Source organism: Xenopus tropicalis, chromosome 2 (assembly GCF_000004195.4).
Source record: "Xenopus tropicalis strain Nigerian chromosome 2, UCB_Xtro_10.0, whole genome shotgun sequence".
Classification (NCBI taxonomy): domain Eukaryota; kingdom Metazoa; phylum Chordata; class Amphibia; order Anura; family Pipidae; genus Xenopus; species Xenopus tropicalis.
In genome coordinates this window covers 45,067,959-45,091,316 of record NC_030678.2, presented here as the reverse complement: position 1 = coordinate 45,091,316, position 23,358 = coordinate 45,067,959, and the positions used below count along the sequence as shown (strand labels likewise).

The window sequence follows — 23,358 nt, the reverse complement described above, 5'->3', positions numbered from 1 at the left end:
CTGAAGCTTATTATAAACTGTATATTTGGACCTCCATAAATCTAGTAAAAAAAACATTTAAACATTAAATAAGCCCAATAGGATGGTTTTACCTCCTATAAGGATTAATTATATCTTAGTTGGCATCAGCACTGTTTTATTATTACAGAGAAAAAAGGAATCAATTTTAATTGTCTATGGGAGATGGCCTTGCTGTAATTTGCAGCTTTTTTGATAAGGGGTTTCTGGATAACAGATTCCATACCTGTACACAGTTTTTTCCATAACTTTTTTTCTAGTAACACACAATATACATTTTCCTACAATAGCAGAATAAACATATTCTATGGAGCTTATTTATAATGGGTGGAAGGGCAGAATATAAAAGACAGGAACAAAGGGCCATGACTTTTGCCCACAAAGCACCCACTACTGGGGGGGGGCGGGTTGTATCTGCCACTGACAAGCTCACCTCTTTGCATCTCTGAAATGATTTGCCTTCAGGAAACATAAACCACAAGTTTTACATGATCATTAATGATGGGCAAAGGAGGGGGCACCAGGAGACACATGGTGCCCGGGGAATTCTAATATACAAAAATGTGCAAATGTGTGCAAATTGGAAAACATCCACTACAGGTATGGGATCTGTTATCTGGAATATTTAGACCTAAGGGAATCTTGGATCGCCATGCCTTAAGTATGCTAAAAATGATTTAAACATTAAATAAACCCAGTAGGAGTGTTTTGCCTGCAATATGGATTCACGCAGCTTAGTTACCATCAACTACAATGTACTGTTTCTATTACAGAAAAAACAAATTACAATTATTTGCTTCAAATTGACTCTGTGGCCTCCCTGAAATTTGGAGATTTCTATATCTGTAGTTTGGAGGAGATAATTTCCTTTCCTTGTATGGAAAACAAAATATATTATTTGTTATATGAACATTATATGAGCTTTACGCATGTACATAGTGCTGTACAGTAGAACAGTAAATCAATACAACAAACAGGGGGTTGTTACTGTAATAGTTAAATACAAACTATAATAATAAATACAAAGTACAGTTATTATTATTTTTATTATTAACATTTATTTATAAAGCGCCAACATATTCCGCAGCGCTGTACAATAAGTGGATTTCATACATTGGACATACAGAGTAACATATAAAGCAATCAATAACCGATACAAGAGGTGAAGAGGGCCCTGCCCAAGAGAGCTTACAATCTACAGTTGCATTAAATGTTCTATGGACCTAAGTTTTGAAGAGACAAGAGGATTAAGGTCCCTGCCACATTGGATTTCCCAGTGTGCTTTGGTGCACAGGTCTTGCAAAATGTGGATTAGTACACACAAGATTAGACACCAGATGAGTAATGCATCAGGAGATAATGACACTGTGTAGTGACCATGCAAACACAAAAACCACCCCTTTAAATCCCAGGAAAATGTTGATTATATTGCTTCCTGAATTATAGTGATAGTGTCAAATTGTTCATATAGCACTGAATTCTCTTGTTTCAGAGATGCAGCAGCCCTTCTTCTCCCACGGGTACTCTCTCCCCAACGGGATTTGTTGGACCCCATCTTGTTTTCGATGACCACCAAGGTCAGTGGTTGAGAAGGAGAAGGCTTGATGGGGCTATAAACCGCGTACCGGTCGGATTCTACCAGAGAGTATGGAATGTTTTGCAAAAGGTACAACTTGGAAAATGTGTGCGCTCTCACATTTATTGATTATGCTAATGTAATGTACTATCTTCTATTTATGTCGCCAGTAAGGTCGGAGTGTGTAGTTGTAAACTGAAAATTCCTTTTCAATGCATTTAATATTTTTGCCTGTTTTCCCCTAATACATACTTTTCTCCCCTAGTGCCATGGTTTATCAATTGATGGGTATGTTCTTCCTTCCTCGAGCACACGAGAGGTAATGACATTTTACCATGTGTGATATTTTAAACTTTTATTTATAACACACACACACACATATATATATATACTGTATATATACACATACAGTTTGCTGGGAAGCTGCACACCATAAAATACAGATAATACCTGGGTGCCAGTGCAAAAAAAGTTAGTACAGGCATGGAATGATGGCACACACAGGATTTTCACACAAAAGTCGCAAGTATAGAAAAATAATCAGAAGTTTTTATTTAGTCCAACGTTTCAGTTCCTAACTGGAACTTTCGTCAGGGACACCAACACCACAGTGAAATGCAAATGTTTATAAGCCCAAAAGGGTGCCAATGTTGTTGCTAGGCAACCATAACAAAACAAAAAAGTGAAAAGAATATATAAAAGAACAAAAAAGTGTGAAGTATAAGCACCACAAAAATATAAGTAGAGTAATATACATTATAGACGTGGGGAATGATCAGGATAATGTTGGGCACATGGTCACACAGACCCACCTTTGTGTCATATACTCGTTTCCAAATCTCCTCACCAAATGCATGGATCAAATGAGGTGGTTGCGCTCAGCCTATTCAGATGTTTCGTGCAGTACTGGACCTAGTATGTCACAAACATAATGCCCCGAGGTCCGTGTAAGTGTAATGCCATCCATTACTACCGAGTAGCAGTGAGCGGGCCCACAGGTCCAAGTGCCACGGCAATACTACACACGTCAAATCAAACTTGCCCAGCAGTGTACCATAAGAAAGTAGGAGGCCACAGCGCCTACAGCCAACAACAAGGACAGCCAAGAAAGTGGCCTGATGTTGCTGCATCTGGCAAATGATATGCCTATACATATACATATATATATATATACCGAATAAAACACAACAACACATCCATATAAGTGTATTATAATTGCATGTACAGCCGACATTTCGGCCTGTTTTGGGATCTTTTTCAAGGTACAGGTACCTTAAAAAAGGTCCCAAAAGGGACCGAAACATCGGTTGTTCATGCAATTATAATACACTTATATTGATATGAACCACAAGACGCTTGGTGCTAGTTGTGTTTTATTCGATATATATTGAATTCCGTGCACAGGGGCAGCTACATGGTAGCAAGTTTGGAGTGAGGTGCTATATGTATTTATTTTAAAAAAATGTGAAAGCTGCACTCCCTTAAAAATGGGGGCCCAGAACTAAAAGAATCTAATACATACAATGAAAGGGGTCCACACTCCAAATATCTGTGTTTCTCAAAGTGCTTTATTCCATTATTTACCAATTTATGGAGTAGAGCACTTTGATAAACATGGATATTTGTAGTGCGGACCCACTTTCAATATATATCTATCTATCTATATCTATCTATCTATCTATCTATCTATCTATATATCTATCTATATATATATATATATATATATATATAAAACAGTCCACACGACAGCACCACACTCCAAAATCTGCTGCTCTGCAGCTGCCCCTGTGCACGGGATATCACATAAATATCAAAATAAAACAGCCAGCACCAAGGGTCTTTGTATTTCAAAAAATCTCTTGTGTATTATAATTGTATATTATAATTATACATGCAATTATAATACACAAGAGATTTTTTGAAATACAAAGACCCTTGGTGCTGGCTGTTTTATATATATATATATATATATATATATATATATATATAATAAATGCAGATATACAGGTCTGGTTTTAGAGCAACCGAAGCCCTGAGTAATATAAATGTGTCCATGATATGTTCTTTTCACTTTGGGCCTCTGGCATAGAACTGTAGAATATAGGTCAGATTGTTTTCTGTTGCTCTGGACACACAGGTGCATCTGTGAGGGTAGGGCCTGTCTGAAGTGCAGATCTGCTGGTTTGTGAGGTCACAAAACAAGTGGATCTGGGTTTGATTTAACCACCCACATACTGGGCCAGATTGGGCTAATGTGATTGTTGGACCTAGTGCCAACAATTGGATCATTCTTTGGGGTTTATTGAGACCTGTTGGATAAGAAGCACATCAGCACATAAATGCAGAACTTAGTCAATGGGTCTCCCAAGTACCAATCAGATCACCCCAATTTGGCCCAACATGTGGATGACACGGGTGATTTTCGTGTCTATGTGGGATTCTCTGAAAAGAGTATATTCAGCCAATAAAACATTTATCCTATGTTTATGTCTCTATGCATTGCTATAACTGTGGCTAATATACATCGTTAAACATGTATTTCTTATTGTGGCAGATGACTGCTTGTGAGATCAAGTTTGCTGTCCATGTGGAATCTGTTCTGAATCATGTTCCCCAGCCTGAATACAGGCAGCTGCTAGTGGAAGCTATAAATGTGCTCACCTTGGTGTCAGACATGGAAGTGGATAGCTTTGGTAGCATTATCCACGTCGACCGCATTGTGCACTCTGCCAATGACCTCTTCCTTCAGGACCAGGTATTACACAATATGAGCAATCATATATTTTTTAATGCAACAAAACAATAAACACAGTTTATCTCAAAGACACTACAGAATATTCTAGGAAATGCATGTAAGATCTATTAGTGTCAGATCTGCCCCTTTACCCTATATAGGAAATAGCAGCACACTGAGGTTGTAGCCACCATGTTACATCCTGTGTGCTGGGAAGGAGCATATGTTCATTCCACCAGCTACAAGAACATCTGGCAAAATATAAACTTCAGTTAGAAGTGGTTAATAATACCTGGATCATTAAGCAAATAATGTAGGCACTTGTTCCAGGCTTTAGGCCTAGCAATGCCAAAACGACTCTCATGGTATAGGGCAACCTTTTTAAAGCAACATTTTTTAAGCAATTTATTTTTCATTTTACAGAAAGCCCTCGGTGCTGCAGATTTCTACCTTGACCTGGATCAAGCTACGGGAATCTGCAACTTCTTCTATGACAGCGCTCCAAGTGGAGCCTATGGCACAATGACTTACCTAACAAAAGCAGTAGCCATCAGCTTACAGGATTTCTTACCAAATACCAGCTGTTCAATGCAGTAGAAGGCATAACCCAGAGTGGCAGATATATAGATTATTTTTTTCTAAAATTCTAATGTACCTATTTATTTTACTTTATAAGAAATTTTATTTATGTAGTATATGTGTCTTTAAGTGAATTGAAAAGTGAGTAACTGAGAGATTTTAGCAGAAACAGTGAGACCCAAAATATTGTAGTTCTAACGTAAGAAGGACTCTTTGTTCCTTGAAAATGTGTGAAAGGTAAATGACTGTAATTATTTATTTTATTATTACAAATCTACCAAAAATCTTATTATAGTTAGCAAAATTCAATATAACTGTTATTTAAATAATTAAATTAATGGTCAGATTTTAGGAGAGTGTGGACAGTAAAGCAGTGCAGGATGCGGAGGGCGCTGTTTTTGCCACTTTTTATTTTTTTAGAAAACTGTATCACACAAGGCAATCAAGTATGGGTCTGTTATCCAGAATGTTCGGGACCCGTGTTTTTCTGGATAAGAGGTCTTTCCATAATTTGGATCTCCCTACCTTAAATCTATTAAAAAATTAATTAACCATTAAATAAACCCAATAGGATTATTTTGCCTGCAATAAGGATTATTTATACCTTAGGTGGGATCAAGTACAAGGTACTGTTTTATTATTACAAAGAAAAAAAAGGAATCAGGAAAAAATGTGGATTATTTAATTAAAAATGAGTATATGGAAAATGGTCTTTCCATATTTCTAAGCATTCTGGATAACAGGTTTCCGGATAACGCATCCCACACCTGTAGCAATAAAAGACAACAGCAGGGACTCACAGGGTGGGTATCATTTCTGCCTAGCAGCACTGGGGTCCTGAGTTCAATTCCAGCCAAGGCACTGTCTGCATGGATAGTTCTTCCCATGTCTGTGTGGGTTTCCTTTGGTTTCCTCCCACACTCTGAAAATATATAGGCAGTACGTGTTTGAATGTGATAGGGCCCTTAGACTGCAAGCTCCACTGGGGCAGGGACTGATGTAAATGATGTATGATCTCTGTTGGGGGATGGCATTTGGAGGATGCCTGGTGGGGTGGCACCTCACAGGGAGGCAGATCAGCATTGGCTAAATGCCACACTATATCTGTCATTAAATGCTGAGGGCCACAAAGTTTTGTCACACTGTAATAGAATACAGGGGTCCAAGGGTACTACTGTGTTATTAAATGCTAGGGGCCATATCCTCAGTCCAACTTTCTATATAAGAATAAGTAGATGTGATAATAGGAATGCTGGTGATGTCAGTGGGCGGTGCATACCAGTCTTACAGCTTTTCTGCCCACTAAGGAAATCCCAAATTCTCTTCACTTACAACCAGTTATTTTTTATCTTTTTTTTTAAATGAAGGCAACAGTAGGCCTTTTTATGAAATAGGAAAAGTTACAAATTCTGTTTTTTTTTGCACATTAATGATGCAAAATCCTTGTTAATATTTACTGTCTTTATTTTTAAAATATTGACATTAATATATTGGCACATGCAATATTGCACAGGAAACCTTATTTATCTGAATACTGTGTTTGTGAGTGAAAGCAACCATGTCTGATGATGTGGCCTCAATCAGAAACGTAGGCTTTAGAAACGAGTAACGTTTGAACAAAGTGTCTTACAAACAGGACTTGATTTGTCACTATAATGTGATGTTAAGGAGAGTTCTACCCAGAGCGCCATAGGAGACCATTAGGCATCACTTTAAAGTCTCTGGTAGGATCAGAATGATTGGCACAGACAGTTGAGCCATTATCTATTGAACCCATAAATCAAATATTTGTCCATGATACCTATTTAATATAACTGATGCATATTTATTAATAACAGTCTTGTTTCACAGATATTGTGTGAATGTTACATATCCTGTACAATCCACAGTGCTTTATTTAGTCTGAATGGAACTCAAAGAATGTTTACCCTTTCTAATAATGTGCCCTGTGCCTTTCATGGGAAATATTTCTGTTTATATTTTAGTAGCATTTTGTCTCATACAGTTGCCGTGGCAATGGTTAGATGCTAATCTGTATAACTGTGTTATTAAATGGACACAGGTTTTGTTGTAAACACCTGGGCCACACTGCTGAAATCTTTATCTGCTCATTGAGAGAAGCAACACCTTCTATTGCAGAAAACAACATCTCCGGAGTTAATTGTCATTTTATGGACCTTTCTGGTATGCAAATAACAGGTTCCCGCACACCATAAACACACATAATAATACACTTTCCCAGGCACATTTTCTTGGTTCACTGGGGAATTAAGTTCTTTTGTTTCCCGGTGCTTTAAAACGACTCTACTCCTGATCTGACTACTTTAAAGTGTACTCTAGTTCTGATCTGTGCAATTCTTTCTTCATGTACGCTATGAAACAATTTAGAAGGGACACAGTTACACCTTCATAATGCAGCAGCTTTAATCCAGGGTTTAAGGGAACACAGACATTTTTTTGGGTGTGTATATATGTTATTCTAATATACAGTACTGTCTTAAATAGAATAGAACAGTCTTCTGTTAAAGGGATGCTTTCATCATAATAAAGTGTTTATATTAATGCAGTATAAATGCACATATGCCTCAGATTTGTATTGAGCAGTTTGACAACATCCCCATAATTCTTGCAGCAATTTGCCACTCACATCAAAAAGGTGGCCATATGCGGGCTGATAAAAGCTGCAGTCGGCACCATATTGGCCCATGAGTGGGGCCCTCCAATGGGCCTTCCCAACCCGTATCTGACTGAAAATGATCAGATGTGGATCAGGCAGGGTTAAAAATCTGTATCCTGATTGTGTGGCCCTCGAGCTAAACGACTGGATCAATCCAATATCATTCCCCAAAAGGTGGGGAAAGTTGTGCTTGTTTGGCAACCTTGTCAAATGAGTGGATCTTTTAGTGTATGGCCAGTTTAAAATGTATTTAGTTAGAAATAGTCCTTAGCTGCTGTCAGCTTATTCAGATTATACTGTATATGTTTAAATGCCTGTGCCTGTACCAAAGCTTAGCTCAGCGTTTTGAAGGCTTTGGTTACTTTCCAAGACCAGAATTATGGAGTGAGAATACTGCAGTCACATTAAAATGATTCACAGATCCTACTCTCATATTAGAATGTATTTACCAGACCAAGTTATACAACGCTTGATGTCCTGTAGGACATAACAGTGACACAAGATTGTGCATGAAGATTCTGTACATTGCTGCACTATTCAGACTGGCCTGCAGATCATTAGTGAATGTGTTTATTCAATTGTTTCTTTTTAATGAATAGTTTTACATTTGCACAATGAATTATGAAACTGGTATTTATTGGCTTTTCAAAGAGATGTAAATAGTAAACATCATTGCTGCTGTATTTAATAAATATTAATTATTAAGTCTTTTCAAATGATTTAACTAATACATTTTTGTTCCCTCTCCTGGCAATGTAAGGGGAAAAATCCATAAATAAAAGGAAAATTGCACTAATAACATGGTTTATTTACAAAGATATTTTGTTAGGGTGCATCCATATGCCGTACATATACATATGTCCAGGTGCAGAGGATACATTTTGAATGCAGAGGTAAGAGGGGTTGTGCTAGATGAAATGCCACAGTTCTGTTTTCTTTTTCAGAGTCCTGGGCCTGCCCTGTGAATACAGCGCCACCTGTGATCATAAGTGCTGTATTCATGAGGGGATTTTGGGGGGGGAGTAGGTAGCCTTCCCCCCTCTCACCCCCTAACTTAACCCTCTGCTGCTCCTCCCCTCTTCTTTTACCTTCCATCTCTTCCCACTTTTTATAAGTCTGTTATAACTGTTATAATTCTTTCTTACTTTTTCCTCTATTATTTGCCCTTCACTCTTTTATCCTTCCTTTTTTTCTTCTACTCAATAATCTTGTTTCTTTTGCATTTATTAACTCTCCATTCTTCTCGGTACTTCTAATCACTTTTTCCTTTCACTCTTCTCTTCTAATCCATCAGTTTCTCTGCTAGCTGCAGTCATTTTACCCCAGGGTTGTAACACATAGCAACCAATTAGTACTAAACTCTGACCTGCCAGTACCAGTTAGAATTTGGATTAGTTGGTATGTCCATGAATTTTGTTCCCAGCCTCAAAAGAGATGACTGGGACATGATTTTAATGTAAATTTACATCCCCAGATATAATTTGAGATTGGGTGAAAGTTAACCATTTTGCATTGTGCGACCTGATAAAATTTATATGAATTCCAAGTTTCAGATATTTCCACTGCTGTTCTATGCAAATATGCTTGTGTATGCCTTTTTGCTTGGAGATCCACATTCACCAATCAGCCAGGGCACTTTTCCATTAAATAATAAACATGAGCAATGACAAGCATACAGGGTGTTTGTCCCTTGTGCTATTACCCTTATGGCACAGTCCTTCTATGGGTTCCTTTTAGTCCTTGGCTGAAGTTTGTGGTTCTGGGTCTGCCCAACTGGTGCTCATAATAAAAATATATGACCTAATATACAGGTATAAATTGTTAACAGCAACCAATAGCGCTAGCTGTGTTTAAGCAAGAGATCCCTTTATCTGTTGGCTAGTTGCTATACTTTCATGGGGTGATAAGATTTTGGTGTTCATTTACGAAAGTGCGACAGAGGGCAATATTGACTTGTGCAAGAAAACACACCAGAGCTGGTTTACTAAACTGCAGTCATTTCTGTTTTTGCTACGCACTGTACGTTGTTTGGCAAGGGTTACTAATGTCTATCGCCAGCACTGACTCCAGTTTCTATCCACACCCAGAAAGCATGAAATAATTGCACACAATTGTGGGTAACATGTAATGTACGTTTGGGTTTGTTCCAGGAGCTATCTGGTTGCTAGGGTCGTGTAGGGTCTTAACAACCAGGCAGTGGTTTTAATGAGACTGGAATATGAATAGGAGAGGGACTAAATAGAAAGATACAAAATTTAAAGTAACAATAATGAAGACAATTTAAGCTCATAGAGCAACAGTTTTTTGGCTGCTGGGGTCAGTGACCGCCATTTGTTAGCGGGGAAGAGGCAAAAGAGAAGGGCGGATAATTAAAAAACTGAAAAAATAAATAATGAAGACCAAACACAAAGTTGCTAAGAATGGGAAACTGTATAACTGTAAAGTTAACTTAATGGTAAACCACCCCTTTAACATGACTCAGTGTGGCGAAGAATGAGACATATAAATGTATTATCAATGAGCATATTGGTAAGTAATATAAAATGAACATCATTCATAACTGATGTTAATTGGGAGACCAAAATATAATGAATGAGAGAAGCTATGTATAAGGGATGCAGGTCCTTCCACCTTCTGTCAGGGTAAAGCCTTTCCAACAGCTGCATTGGTAAGATCCAAACGTGTTGGTACAGTCGTGCTCACACAGTCGCATCTCACTGCTGCACTCGTCTATATCTTCAGTCCACATGAAAAAAATATATATTTAAGGTTAAAAATGCCACACTCACACTTCCCCTTTACATCTATTGTGGTAAATAAAATAGCTTACAATACACCTACATGCTGTATTATATAGCATGTTTTAACATTTTTTGTAGTAAAATGTTTCATGATGCTTGATTTCTTAATGGAGGAGGAAAGGTAAAAACTAAGTAAGCTTTATCAGAAAGGTCTATGTAAGGTCTATGTACAGCCATAAGCACTCACAGAAACCTGCACTGAGTCCTCAAAAGTTTTTTTCTTCTTTTGTGTATACATGTTCTTCTGTGACAGACTTCCTGCTCTCAGAAAAATTCTTCAGGACTCAGTCACAAGTCTGCTCAGTTTGCTTCTCCCTCCCTTTTCCTCCTCCCCTTTCATCAATTTGCGCCCAACTTTGTTTATTCTGAGCTATCAGCAGCTAGAGCTGCAGCACGGAAGCTACTGAGAGCAAGCTAAAATGGCAGCTGCTTAAACAAACAGAGGGAGCTTCTAGGGTTGTTACTCAGTATGGTAAAGCTTGCTGCAGAATAGATAAAGTGTTATAGCTTGCATTAATGTGGCTAATCTATTGGCAGTAAAAAGTTGGACACCATCGTGGCCCAATATGATGTAACCATGTCAAGTTATTTCTGTGTAGAGAGTAGCCGGTAAAACACCTGCCAAGGCTGGAGCCAATATTACATTTACCACCAGTGACCATTTGGCCTGTCCCTGATCCGCCCCAATTAACACCCCCCCAAATCCTCTGCATAAATGGTCCTCCATCAGGCCCTGTGTCATATCTCCACCCCCTTTATATCACTGCCCCAACCTTTTATGTCACTGCCCACCCTTTCTGTGCTCGGTAAAAATAATTTTGATGTCATTTGCCATTTTTCTAATAATTTTTTTGGCTAATAATCATGAATTTGAATTACAGGATCAAAAAATGTGAATTTCAATATGTATTAATCAGGGTCGGACTGGGCTGCCGGGACACTGGGAAAAATCCCGGTTGGCCCCAGCGGCCCAGACCCGACCCATGCCGGCGTTCCCCCAGACCCGACCGCTCCTCCCGACGCGTTAACTTATGCACATTCAGGGGAGGACGTCGGGTGGGGGGGCCCTGCAAGAGGGGTTAGGGGGGCCCCTGTGGGGGGGGAATTAGGGGACGCGGCCGGCGGGGCACCTGTAGGGCCCCTGGGGTGGGAGCCCCAGTGGGCCCTTCATCCCCAAGTCCGACCCTGATGTGAATCCATGACGAAACTGTGTCTGGAGGGGGGTGGGGGGCCTGGTTGCTCGACCTGCTGCTGGGCCCTGGCCTTAATAGTTACTTTAGATCAGGAGTGGCCAAAACGTCGATCGCGGTCACCAGTCGGTCCCCCGTGGACTTCTGGTGGACTGCGTCTAAGCCTGCAAATGCGGAAGTGTGGCACTTTTATGGGGTGTGCGTACGTGCGCTGCGTCGCCACGCGAAAAGGTCTGGGCACCCCTGCTTTAGACAGAGTGATAAAATCCCTTGGAAATTGATGGGTCTATTCACATTATGGTTCATAAGGAAATATAGGGTTGATTCACTAAAGGTCGATAAGCGGTATCACATGCTTTTTTGCATTAAAAATTGATGCAAAAAAAACTGCGCGATTCGCTAAAGTATTATCGCATGCGTTAAGTTGCATATTGCATGCGTTAAATAGCGTGCAACCGAAAGCATTAATTTTAACGCATTGCATTAATTAGTGCGCAGAAATAATACTAACGCATGATTCACAAACACTTAGACGCGCTAAATATCGCATTAGTCTGTGCGAAAATTAGCACTTACTTGGGGCAGGCGGTAATTATAGAAAAGTGCAGTTCATGAGCTTTTGGCAACACAATATGGACTTTGCAGTGGGATTTATTCACGTCTGTGTTGGCCCTAGAGTGATGCAGCTGCCAGTTTGCAGGGAAATGGTAATTTTCATAAAAGTAGTTTTCCGAAAGTAATGGCGTGTATGGCTAATATGGCGTGCGTTTTTTCGCACACGGTGACAATTTGTGCATGCTGTGTTAATTAGCGCGCGTTCCGTCAAATACTGCACGAAAATAGTCTTTGCAACTTAAATAATGCAAACAGCATCGCGTGTAAATTAAAGCAAGTATGCTTTTAGTGAATTGTGCGTTAAGACACCATAACATTTTTATTTAGAGTTACATTCTCTTAAAGTATTTTTGTGTAAACAGCCATTTGGAGATATATTGACAGTATAGTGAAATGAATGGCTGCTATGGCTAGTGATATTGGCAACGTACCTCTGCAAGTCCTCATATCACTAAGGAGTTGGAAGCCCATTTTGCAGGCGCACTCTGCCTGCCCTTCACCATGGGATTTGCAGATCTGTGAGCAGCCACCATTGTCGACTGAACATGGTACAGGTTCTGTTGTAAATGGGTATATTACAAATACAACAAAATATATGAATACTGTAATGTGAATAATGTACCACTTACTGTCATTTATAAGTCACTGATAAATTTCTTGCCATAGTGTCCAACTTGCCTGCTAATATACTTATAAATGATAATAGGGTAAAGCGTAACCTTTATAATACACAACCTCCAGCCTTATGAGACCTCCCATCACAGAAAGATTGTGTCAACTGCTTCTCCCATAAACAGCTGCTTATTTATAGTTATGCATTACATTTTGATGCTTCTCTCAGTCTCATATACACTGTTACAAGTTTAATGAGTAATTAAATACGCAAAACCTACTGTTTCTATTGTAACATAAAGCAGTACAGCAGGCAAGTAGTTCAAATGTAATTAAATACTGGGGCTTAGCATGCCCTCCTAACTGTGCTTTTGCCATAGCTGAATATCATGGTTATTTTGTGGCTTTGAAACTTGGCACATATACAAGTGATGAAAGGCATTTGACTTCGCTGAAAAAATACTTTCTGCAGTACTTTTAAATATAAAAAAATTTTAAACCTATCCCTGAAAACTGATATTAGTGTTTTTGGCGTGAAACAAAATATATTACAAAACACGAGCAGGGTCAAACTGGCATGCCAAAGTATATCTCTTTGGACCCTCACCTCACCCCCTACATTTGGACACATCCCTGATCTGCTCTAAAACCTACCCACTTTTGGTAGGCTCTACCCCTTTAACAATGTGCAAAACTGGGACTGCTCCCCTTAAAAGGGCCTTTTGAAATGTATAAATATGAACTGATTAAAACCAGTAAACATTACATATAGTTATATACAGAAAAAGAAAAATACAGACCTTCACAAACAGGTGTGACTCCAGTCCACTTGCCATTTTCCAAGCAGAAACTAAACACATCCCCCTGAGACATAGTATATCCAGGATAACATGAGTACTGAATGTAGTACTGATACTGGTATGGGGATGGGTCGATCATAGTGAGAAACCTGAAGGTCCCATGAGTAGGAACAGGTGGGTATGTGCAATAACTTCTCCTTCTAAAATATTTCCTTTTGGATCCAGAATGCAAATAATCAATGACTTTGACAGGAGTGGTGGCAACTTTTGGGGCTTTGGATTCAGTCTCAGTTCTGTACGTTTGTACATTTTCTGGTTTTTCTAATAATGTGCTTTGCATTTCTGTTGTTGGGTTAAATAGGTTATCCTGTGAAGCACTAGAGTTGGAGGTTTCTTTAAGTAGGTTTTGCCTCAAGGTAATGACTCCTAAGTTGCCGACATCACTACTTCTGGTTGCAGCTAACTTTTTATTTGAAGTTTCTTTTGCTTTGCCTTGCATTAATCCAGAGGAGGCTCCTGAAAAATGAAAGTGAGTGGCTGATAGAGCCTTAGCATGGCCTGTGGTTAGTACTGCTTCATATTTGCTTGTAGAGAAATAGCCTTTATCTGGCAGGTTCTTATTCTTTATTAAATGGCTGCTGGCACTTTCATATGACAAAGGTGAACTTGTTAGGCCAAGAATGTGTCTCTCCTCCAGAGCTGATGTAGAAGCAGTGATTTCTGGTTTCTCAGTCAGTGTTGTTTTATTTGAAAAATGCATGTAAGAAATATTTGATTGTGTTGTATTCATTATGGTTTGGCTTTTATCATCAGTTGTCATTTTATTAACATTGGAACTTGTATATCTTAAATGTAAGCTCTGAGTTGTCTCTGGAGCACTGGCTGGGGTTGTTGCAGAAGTGAGTTCTCCATCAGAGTTTATAAATGATCTCGTTGTGTGTGGCTCATATGGTGGTGATGATGATGATGGATCGAACATGTTACTGTTGGATTTAAGCATTAATCCATCAGAAGGAGAGCTTTTTGGTATTTCAGTCATTATTATTTTATTTAGAAAATGCATATAAGAAATATCAGATGTTGATGCATTGATCTTGGTTTGGCTTCTATCATCACTCACCATTTTACTAACATCTGAACTTGTAAATCTTGATTGTAAGCTTTGAGTTGTCTCTGGAGCACTGTCAGGCATAGTTGTTAAAGTGAATTCTGTGTCAGAGTTTATAAATGTTCTTGTGGTGTGTTCCTTATATGGTGACAATGATGGTGGACCAAACATATCACTGTGGTTTTTAAGCACTATCCTATCAGAGGAAACTGATGAAGAATGAAAGTGAGTAGCTGGTAGAGCCTGGGCTTGGGCTGTGGTTAGCACTGGCTCATATCCACTTGTTGGGAACTTGCCTTCTTCTGGCAGGTTCTTATGCTTTATTGAACTGCTGCTGCTGCTGCTGGTATTATTTGATGAAGGAGAGCTTGTTGGACCAAGAATGTTCCTTTGTTCCAAAGAGGAAGTCATTTTTGGTACCTTTGTCATTGCTATTTTATTTAGAAAATTCATATAAAAAATATTAGATGCTGTTGAATTTATCTTGGTTTGGCTTCTATAATTATACACCATTTTATCAACACCTGAACTCATAAATCTTGATTTTAAACTCTGAGTTGTCTTATGAGCACTGTCTGGGGAAATAAATGCTGTATCAGAGTTTATAATTGCCCTTGTGGAACTTGCCTCATATGGGGATAAAGCTAATAGGCCAAACATGTTACTGTTGCTTTGAAGCATTAAACCATCAGAGGAAACCGCTGAAGAATGAAAGTGAGATGCTGATAGAGCCTGGGCTTGAGCTGTGGTTAGTACTGGCAAATATCCATTTGTTAGGAAATTGCCTTCATCTGGCAGGATCTTATCCTTTATTGAACTGCTGCTGGTACTCTTAGCTTGTGTTGCATTTATCATGGTTTGGCTTCTATCATCACCATTCACCATTTTACTAACATTTAAACTCACAAATCTAGATTGTAAGCTCTGAGTTGTCCCTGTGATACTGTCTGGTGTAGTTGTTAAAGTCAATGCTGTAGCAGAGTTTATAAATGTTCTTATGGTATGTGCCTCATATGGTGACAATGACAATGGGTCAAACATATCACTATTGTTTTTAAGCATTAATCCATCAGACGAAACTGCTGAAGAATGAAAGTGAGAAGGTGATAGAGCCTGGGCTTGGGCTGTGGTTGTTACTGTTTTATATTCACTTGTAGAGAAATTGCCTTGATCTGGCAGGTTCTCACCTTTTATTGAACTGCTGCTGGTACTATTTGATGAAGGAGAGCCTGTTGGTCCAAAAATGTTCCTCTGTTCAAAAGTGGATGTATTAGCAGTAATTTCTGGAATGATAGCTATTATTTTATTTAGAAAATGCATATTAAGAATATTAGATAGTGATGTATTTTTCTTCGTTTGGATTCTGTCATCACTGTTCACCATTCTAACTGAATTTATGAATCTTGATTGTAAGCTCTGGGTTGTCGTTGTGGCACTGTCTGGTGTAGTTATTGAAGTCAATGCCGTATCAGAGTTTATAAATGATCTTGTGGTATGTGCCTCATATGGTGACAATAACAATGGGCTACTGTTGTCTTTAAGCATTAAACCACCAGAGGAAACATCTGAACTTGATTTTAAACTCTGAGTTGTCTTAGGAGCACTGTCCAGTGAAATAAATTCTATATCAGAGTTTATAATTGTCTTTTTGGTATGTGCCTCATATAGTAATGAAGATGATAGGCCAAACATGTTACTGCTGTTTTTAAGCAAGTGAGAAGGTGATAGAACTTGGGCTGTGGTTAGAACTTGTTCATAGCCACTTGTAGGGAAATTGCCTTCATCAGGCAAGTTCTTATCCGTTATTGAACTGCTGCTGGCATTCGTATATGATGATGGAGAGCTTGTTGGAAAAATTTTTCTCTGTTCCAAAGTGGATGTGTTAGGAGTAATTTCAGGTATCTTAGTCATTATTATTTTATTTAGCAAATGCATATAAGAACTATTAGATGGCGATGCATTTATCTTGGCCTGGATTCTATCATTATTTACCGCTTTATTATCTGAACTTATAAATCTTGATTGTAAGCTCTGGGTTGTCTCTGGAGTACTGTCTGGTGTAGGGGCTGAAGTGAATTCTGTATACAACTTTATAAATGTTCTTGCAGTATGTGCCTCATATGGTGATGATGATGATGGGCCAAACATGTCACTGTTGTTTTGAACCCTTAAATTATGATGATTAGTTTCTGCATAATTTGTACCAGAGAAGTGACTTTTGGATCTGAGCCTTGGTGTAGCAATATTAGTTGCAGATGACTTGGACCATCTAGGGATTACAGAAACTGTGGATATTTGGCGCATTGCAGGCTGAAATGCTGCAGATTCATCTCCATATACTTTATGAGCGTTAGTAACAGATCCTATTTCTTTTGTAGTTGACAATGAAGTTACTAAAGAATGTAACAGTGTTTTCTTTTTTGACCCATTTACCAGTTCTTGGTCTGTATTAACAACATTAGCAGAAATGGTTGTAAGCTGTCGGCTGTTTTGTCTATCCTTTGGAATAATGTGGTGCGTCCTGTGCCAGGTGACATTTTGCTCAGTACTAGATGTGTGACCAGTGGGTTTTCTTTGGTTTGAAATATCCTCCACTATAAACTTCTCATTGGGGAATAGAGTTTTCTCTTTCGTACTCATCATATCGTATTCTGTGAAAAATATAGTCATTAATTTAATGCACAAAAGGAAACTACTGGCAGTAATGAATTGGTTTAACATTTTAATACACACATATCCAAATATAGCATCATATTTGATGAGCAAAACTTAATTAGAGTCATTCTTTAAGGGTCATTATGCCCTACAGTTTAATTATTAAACTAAACTTATGAATACCTAAGGTAAAATGCTATTAAGGAAACCCATAAGCAACTCTACTAGGGTACCCAAAATATATTCTTTATCTCCTGCATTCAATAGGTGGTGGAATATATTGGCCTTGGAGTCTTTTCCAGAGGGCAAAAAAGTGCCCATTCTATTGCTTTTCAGAAGTTAGAATTCAGCAGAAAAATACATCAAATACCGGGATAATGTATGTTTTTTCTTTTTAGAATTTAGGAGTAGAGCTGTGTATTTGTGCACAATAGTTATGTACAAATTCTAGATACCTGCATGTCCCAGTAACACATTGTTTTGCAACTGTCTTACTTGTATATTTTAGAACACTATTCCCACACAAGCAATTTTACTGAAAGCAGCACAAATTAAATGAACATCTCCCTTTAAATTAACCATTAATGAACCCACACTTCTAACCTCTGCAAACAGGTTTTGTGCTGTTCCACTTTCTTCCGTCGCAGTAGATTACTGAAGATCCAGACAGTTTGTAACCTTTGTTACACATAAATGTAATAACAGCACCGCTGAAACTTATTACAAGTCTTCCATTTATAAGCCCGCCAACTGGCTGACATCCACTTGCTATAAGAAAAACAAAAAAGAACATTTAAAAAGTGGAAAAATTAGGATGATTAAAAATAAGTAATTCGTATTCTATATCCTGGCCTAGGAAGACTGATCGGTGCACAATGGTGTTAGGTGATAGAGAGCTTGATAAACCTGTCGTAAGCAGATCGTAAGTGCGGGACTATGCCTTGCTGCCCTACTAGCGCCTGTCCCTCCAATATGTAGTGCTGATTGATACAAGCGCTGCTGCACAGGCGCATTCTAGAACTGTAAAAAGTTGCACCTTATAGTGCAAGGAGCAATTCAGTGTGTTAAAGGGGCAACTGTATTTTTGCATTTTAAAATAAAACTTTGCTTTACAAAACAGATAGTTGATATCATATTAAGTGGTCTATTAAAGAATCTTGCCAAACTGGAATATATATATATATATCAGTAAATATTGACCCTTTACATCTTTTGCCTTGAGCTATGTGCTCCCTCAGAGATCACCTGACAGGAAATAAGGCAGGGTGGCCCTTACTAGAGTTTTAGCCCAGACTGGTGAATTTTTTTTTTAGCAAAGATGATTTTTCAGAAGGCTCTGAAAAATCCAAACACCAGACCTATCAAAAATACTACTTGGAAAAAGTTATTGATTTACCGACCTACACAGACTGGGACAGGCTTTCTCCAGTGGCCTCTTACACAGGAGCTGCTGGTGGGTCCCATAAGGCTGAATCCAGCATCACAGACAAATGTCGCATAAATCCCACCATAGCGGAAAAAGGTTCTCCCATTCTGCAACTGTCTCAGGCCTGCACATGCAGCTGTTGAGATACCTGAAATATAATGTAGGAATGTTTAAGAAAAACATTCTAGCCATCAACTACACCCTGCACAAATGTTGGTCCATTAAAGGAAAAATATACCCCAGAATGAATAATTAACCAACTCATATCATATTAAGTAGCCAATTAAAGAAACTTTTCACACTGGAATATATATATCAGTAAATGTTGTACCTTTTACATCTTTTACCTTGAGCCACCATTTTGTATTTGTTGGTGTGCTCCCTCAGAGATCACCTGGCCAGAAATAATGCAGCTCTATCTGTAACAGGAAGAAGTGTGGGAGTAAAAGAAAGAACTTTGTCCATTTATTGGCTGATGCGGCCTAACATTTATGTGTGCCTTGGCTTGTTTGTGTGCACTCTGAATTGTATGATCCCAGGGGGCAGCCATTAGCACTTAAACTGAAATTTTCTATTTAGCAGTACCCAATAGCACATATTACTAATAAAGTATATTTTTATGGAAATGGTTTATTTAGATAAAGCGGAGGTTTACATATGAGCTGTTTTATGCAATATTTTTATAGATACCTACATTATTTGGGGGTTAGTTTATCTTTAAGAAATGTAAGGTGTATACACACAGAACAATTTTGAGAGATCAGGCTAGTGAAGCAAACTTTCTGTACAGACTGCTGCTGCTGTGTCGGAGGAAGGCTTACTGCAAAAACAGACATGACTTTTGCCAAACGTAGATTTCATATAGCCAGTGAATGCAAGTATGAAACCATAATTAGACCTGCTGGTGTTTACTGTCATCAGAATGTATTCAAAGGTTGTTAACAACCTGTACATATACAAGTAGGAGATAAATCCAGTGCTCCCAAGATGTGCTCCCAAAACACTATTAGGGAATGGTCTTGACACCATTGCGTAACCCATGAGGTGACAGGCTGGATGCCCAGTAATCTGATGGGTATATGTAATTATCTTATAAAATGCAGCAGGAAAATGCTACATGTTTCTCCTGCTGTGTTGCTCATAGTCTTAGGAAAGGTAGGAAAGGCCCTAATATATACCCTACAGCAGTGATCCCCAACCACTGGCTCATGAGCAACATGTTGCTTACCATCCCATTTCATGTTGCTCCCAGTGGCTGCAAAACAGGTGCCCATTTTTGAATTTCTGGTTTGAAGGCAAGTTTGAGACACAGTTTACTCCAAGCAGAGCCTCCTGCAAGGCTACCAATCACAGTACTTATTTGACATCCCCAAACAACTTTTCTCATGCCTGTGTGGCTCACCAACACTTTTTACATCTGAGTGTGACAGTAATGATCCAGGCCTTCAAAGTTCTCACAGGAGCTCCCCATCTTGGATTCTTTTAGTAGTGTCGGTGACACTCACATGCTCAGTGAGCTCTGGGCAGCTGCTAAGAAGCTAAGCTTAGGGGTTGTCACAAATTATCAAGCAGAAAATAAGGTTGGCCTGTCATAGATGCAGTTGGAAATTAAAGCACGTGTAAGAAAGCATGCCTGTATTCATGTTTCCTGACAGCTGTGCAGGGCACACATAATAACTTTCTCTAAAAATATGGAAAGCTTTTAAATATTTGACTTCATGTTCATTGCCTGTATTTACATGAATAGCACAGCTCATATTTTACCACTGAAGACATCTGATTCCATTTGTGTGACTTTTGCAGTGAACGTCCATTAGGACATCAAGCTATGGGGTCCCAGCAGAAAGTCTAAATGAAAAGGGTAAGGAAAGAAGCTAAACTTAATTTTCTTCTTCAATAACTGTTTTTTTCCTGAAGACAACCAATTGTACAGTGGCATTCCTTAACTTTTACTCAATAAAAAATGTAGGGGAAATATATTTTACTGTATTTATAGAATGAAAATATTGGTGCAGGTAAGTATTGCCATAATGGCTTAATTTTGCCTTTGATCCTGTGGTTTTTTATATGGCTATGGCTTTCAGTGCCTGATACTATGCAAGATAATTATCTGAGGGCTTACATAGGCCCACCGGACAGGGATCAACATTTTGACTTCTCAGACTTCTTTAATGTGGGGCACATAAGGCAATAGCTAAAGAGATATACAATGCTTTTTACAGATATTCATATATACAAGACCCACAGGGGCCAATTTGCTGGTTTTTCAATTCCGAAAATCTGTTGGAAAATAGATCCGAATAAAACTACATTTATCAAATTTTTTAATAGGGAAAAAAACAATTGTGTTAATTTGTGCCTAAAAAGTCAACATGGAAATCAAATTTTAGTTGCCAATTTTTTCATTTGAAGCTTAAAAATGTTTTCACTTACTACAGTAAAAACTCAGATTGAATGTACATATTCACTGTTCACCCCACATATCATTTATATTGTTTAGTTCCATTCACTAGAAACCTTAATAACATCAACAAAACCTTGACCCCAGCCTTTCAGACATGAATTTTATAATGATAAGTGACTGAATACCTGTATGTCTTGATATAATTATTATAATACTTACTGAACTTTGAGAAGCACATGCCTATCATTAGAATGAATTTGGCTACCTCCATAGTGATATCAGTTAGTGTTTACATCAGGCTTGTTGTTTGTAGAGTTCTGTCCAGTGATGTAGCTCACAGCTCAGGTTTATCAGTCCAGCTTCGTTCCAAAGAGTTAAAAAATCTTAAAGCAATTTGAAAAAAAAAGTCATTTCTGGCCGTGTCCTAGTTTGGATGTAAAGTTATCCTTGCCTGGGATGATGGTGCACTAATGGCTCCTGAAGTCTACCTGCCTACATTAGGCTGTATATGCAAAGCTTTCATGCACTGTGTAACTGAAGAATGAGCTATTACCTCCCCCACATCCCATTCCTGTGACAGCATGGTGATAAACTAAATGCCTAAGGGCATGCATTGATTTACAAATGGAAACACTGATGCCACTGAAAGGGAAAAAGAAAACAGACTGATGCTACTGAAAGCTGCTGTTTTTGAGAAGCTTAATATACTTCTGAGAAGTCAAAATGTTGATCCCTGTTAGGTGGGCATATGTAGGCCCTCAGATCTTGCATGGTATCAGGCACTATAAGCCATAGCCATATAAAAAACCACAGGATCAAAGGCAAAATTAGGTCATTATGGGAATACTTACCTGCACCAATATTTTCATTCAATAAATACAGTAAAATATATTTCCCCTATATTTTTTATTGAGTAAAAGTTAAGGAATGCCACTGTACAATTGGTTGTCTTCAGGAAAAAACAGTTATTGAAGAAGAAAATGAAGTTTAGCTTCTTTCCTTACCCTTTTCATTTAGACTTTCTGCTGGGACCCCATAGCTTGATGTCCCAATGGACGTTAACAGCAAAAGTCACACAAATGGAATCAGATGTCTTCAGTGGTAAAATACGAGCTGTGCTATTCATGTAAATACAGGCAATGAACATGAAGTCAAATATTTAAAAGCTTTCCATATTTTTAGAGAAAGTTATCATGTGTGTGCCCTGCACAGCTGTCAAGAAACATGAATACAGGCATGCTTTCTTACACATGCTTTCATTTGCACACAACTACTATTAAAATAGAAGATGGATCTGGCATGTCAATACAAAAATGGCCTGCATCAACAACTGTGAAAAGTGTGCTTATGTAGGACACACAGGAGAGCAGTTATTTACCTGCAAGTGGTTTTTTAGCTGTGTATCAGTCCTGGTCTGCCTGTAAACGCTGGAGGCAAATGTCCATGGCTCTACTAAGACACTTTCATATCGGCTGCACTACCCTGTGGGTCTCAGTAGTGGCAGTTCTGTGTTGGTGTGTTCAGCAACACTGTTCTAGGTATGATTCTTCTGAACCTATCTGTGGATGCTTAAGATGGTTTTCAGTGGGCACATATGTGCAGCCCAATAGCTCAGTGGATAACTTTCGTGGCAGTGCCGGGATCCTTGTTTCCAGTTTGGGCACTATGTGCATTGTGCAAAGACATGCCAAATGCCAAAGAACTGCTTTCTGGTGTAACTGCCCCTCGGGGCTATTTATCATACCTCATGAAACAATTAACACTATAAAAACAAAAAAAGCTGTCCAAACAACTGGAATTGATGCTGTTATTTTATACCACTTTAGACCTCAGGTAATGCATTAAAGTCAAGTCATTAAAAGGAAAAATTCAAGCACCAAGTAAGTTCAGGTCAAAATAAAAAAAAGCAAAAAAAACACGAAAAAATGCTATGGATAACTGACCTTTTACCATAGCATTTTTAAACTGCTGATTCAATTTACACCAGATTTTTACACAAAAGCACTGATCAGTGAAAATCATTACACACAGTTTTTTACACAGTGATGTCTGGTAATGTGCATTTCCTAAACACATTTCGAAAACATTTCCTCTGTACAAAAGGCAATAAAACTAGTCCCTCCACCTAATGAGGGGTAAATGCACCTGGTCAGCTTGGCACCC

At 38.5% G+C, this 23,358-nt stretch overlaps 2 protein-coding genes across 6 annotated transcripts in view; one reads left to right on the top strand and one right to left on the bottom strand.

Annotated features, from left to right (window-relative positions):
- phka2 (phosphorylase kinase regulatory subunit alpha 2) overlaps window positions 1–8,381 on the top strand; it is a 56,310-nt gene extending 47,929 nt beyond the window's left edge. For all 5 annotated transcript variants that reach the window (XM_012957496.3, XM_004911663.4, XM_012957497.3 and 2 more), the window contains 4 exons: window positions 1,511–1,684; window positions 1,860–1,913; window positions 4,149–4,349; window positions 4,752–8,381. In XM_012957496.3, coding sequence (XP_012812950.2) covers window positions 1,511–1,684; window positions 1,860–1,913; window positions 4,149–4,349; window positions 4,752–4,925 — 603 coding nt within the window. In that variant the 3' untranslated portion in view covers window positions 4,926–8,381. The remainder of the gene's footprint in view (window positions 1–1,510; window positions 1,685–1,859; window positions 1,914–4,148; window positions 4,350–4,751) is intronic.
- A 1,457-nt stretch (window positions 8,382–9,838) lies between these two features.
- Window positions 9,839–21,717, bottom strand: LOC100496785 (mucin-5AC). The gene is made up of 6 exons (XM_012957494.3): window positions 21,415–21,717; window positions 18,766–18,939; window positions 17,969–18,133; window positions 13,603–17,361; window positions 12,622–12,747; window positions 9,839–10,320 (listed from the first exon to the last, which is right to left on the bottom strand). The coding sequence occupies exons 1-6, from the start codon at window positions 21,464–21,466 to the stop codon at window positions 10,187–10,189; spliced, it is 4,410 nt and encodes a 1,469-aa protein (XP_012812948.2). The 5' UTR covers window positions 21,467–21,717; the 3' UTR covers window positions 9,839–10,186.
- Between the last annotated feature and the right edge of the window lie 1,641 nt (window positions 21,718–23,358).

Coding starts and splice junctions, on each gene's coding strand:
- LOC100496785 (XM_012957494.3), bottom strand. CDS start 21,466: ATGGAGGTAGCCAAATTCATTCTAATGATAGGCATGTGCTTCTCAAAG. Junction 18,940..21,414: donor CATGTGCTTCTCAAAGTTCA/GTAAGTATTATA, acceptor ATTATATTTCAG/GTATCTCAACAGCTGCATGT. Junction 10,321..12,621: donor TGATATGAGGACTTGCAGAG/GTACGTTGCCAA, acceptor TGTGGACTGAAG/ATATAGACGAGTGCAGCAGT.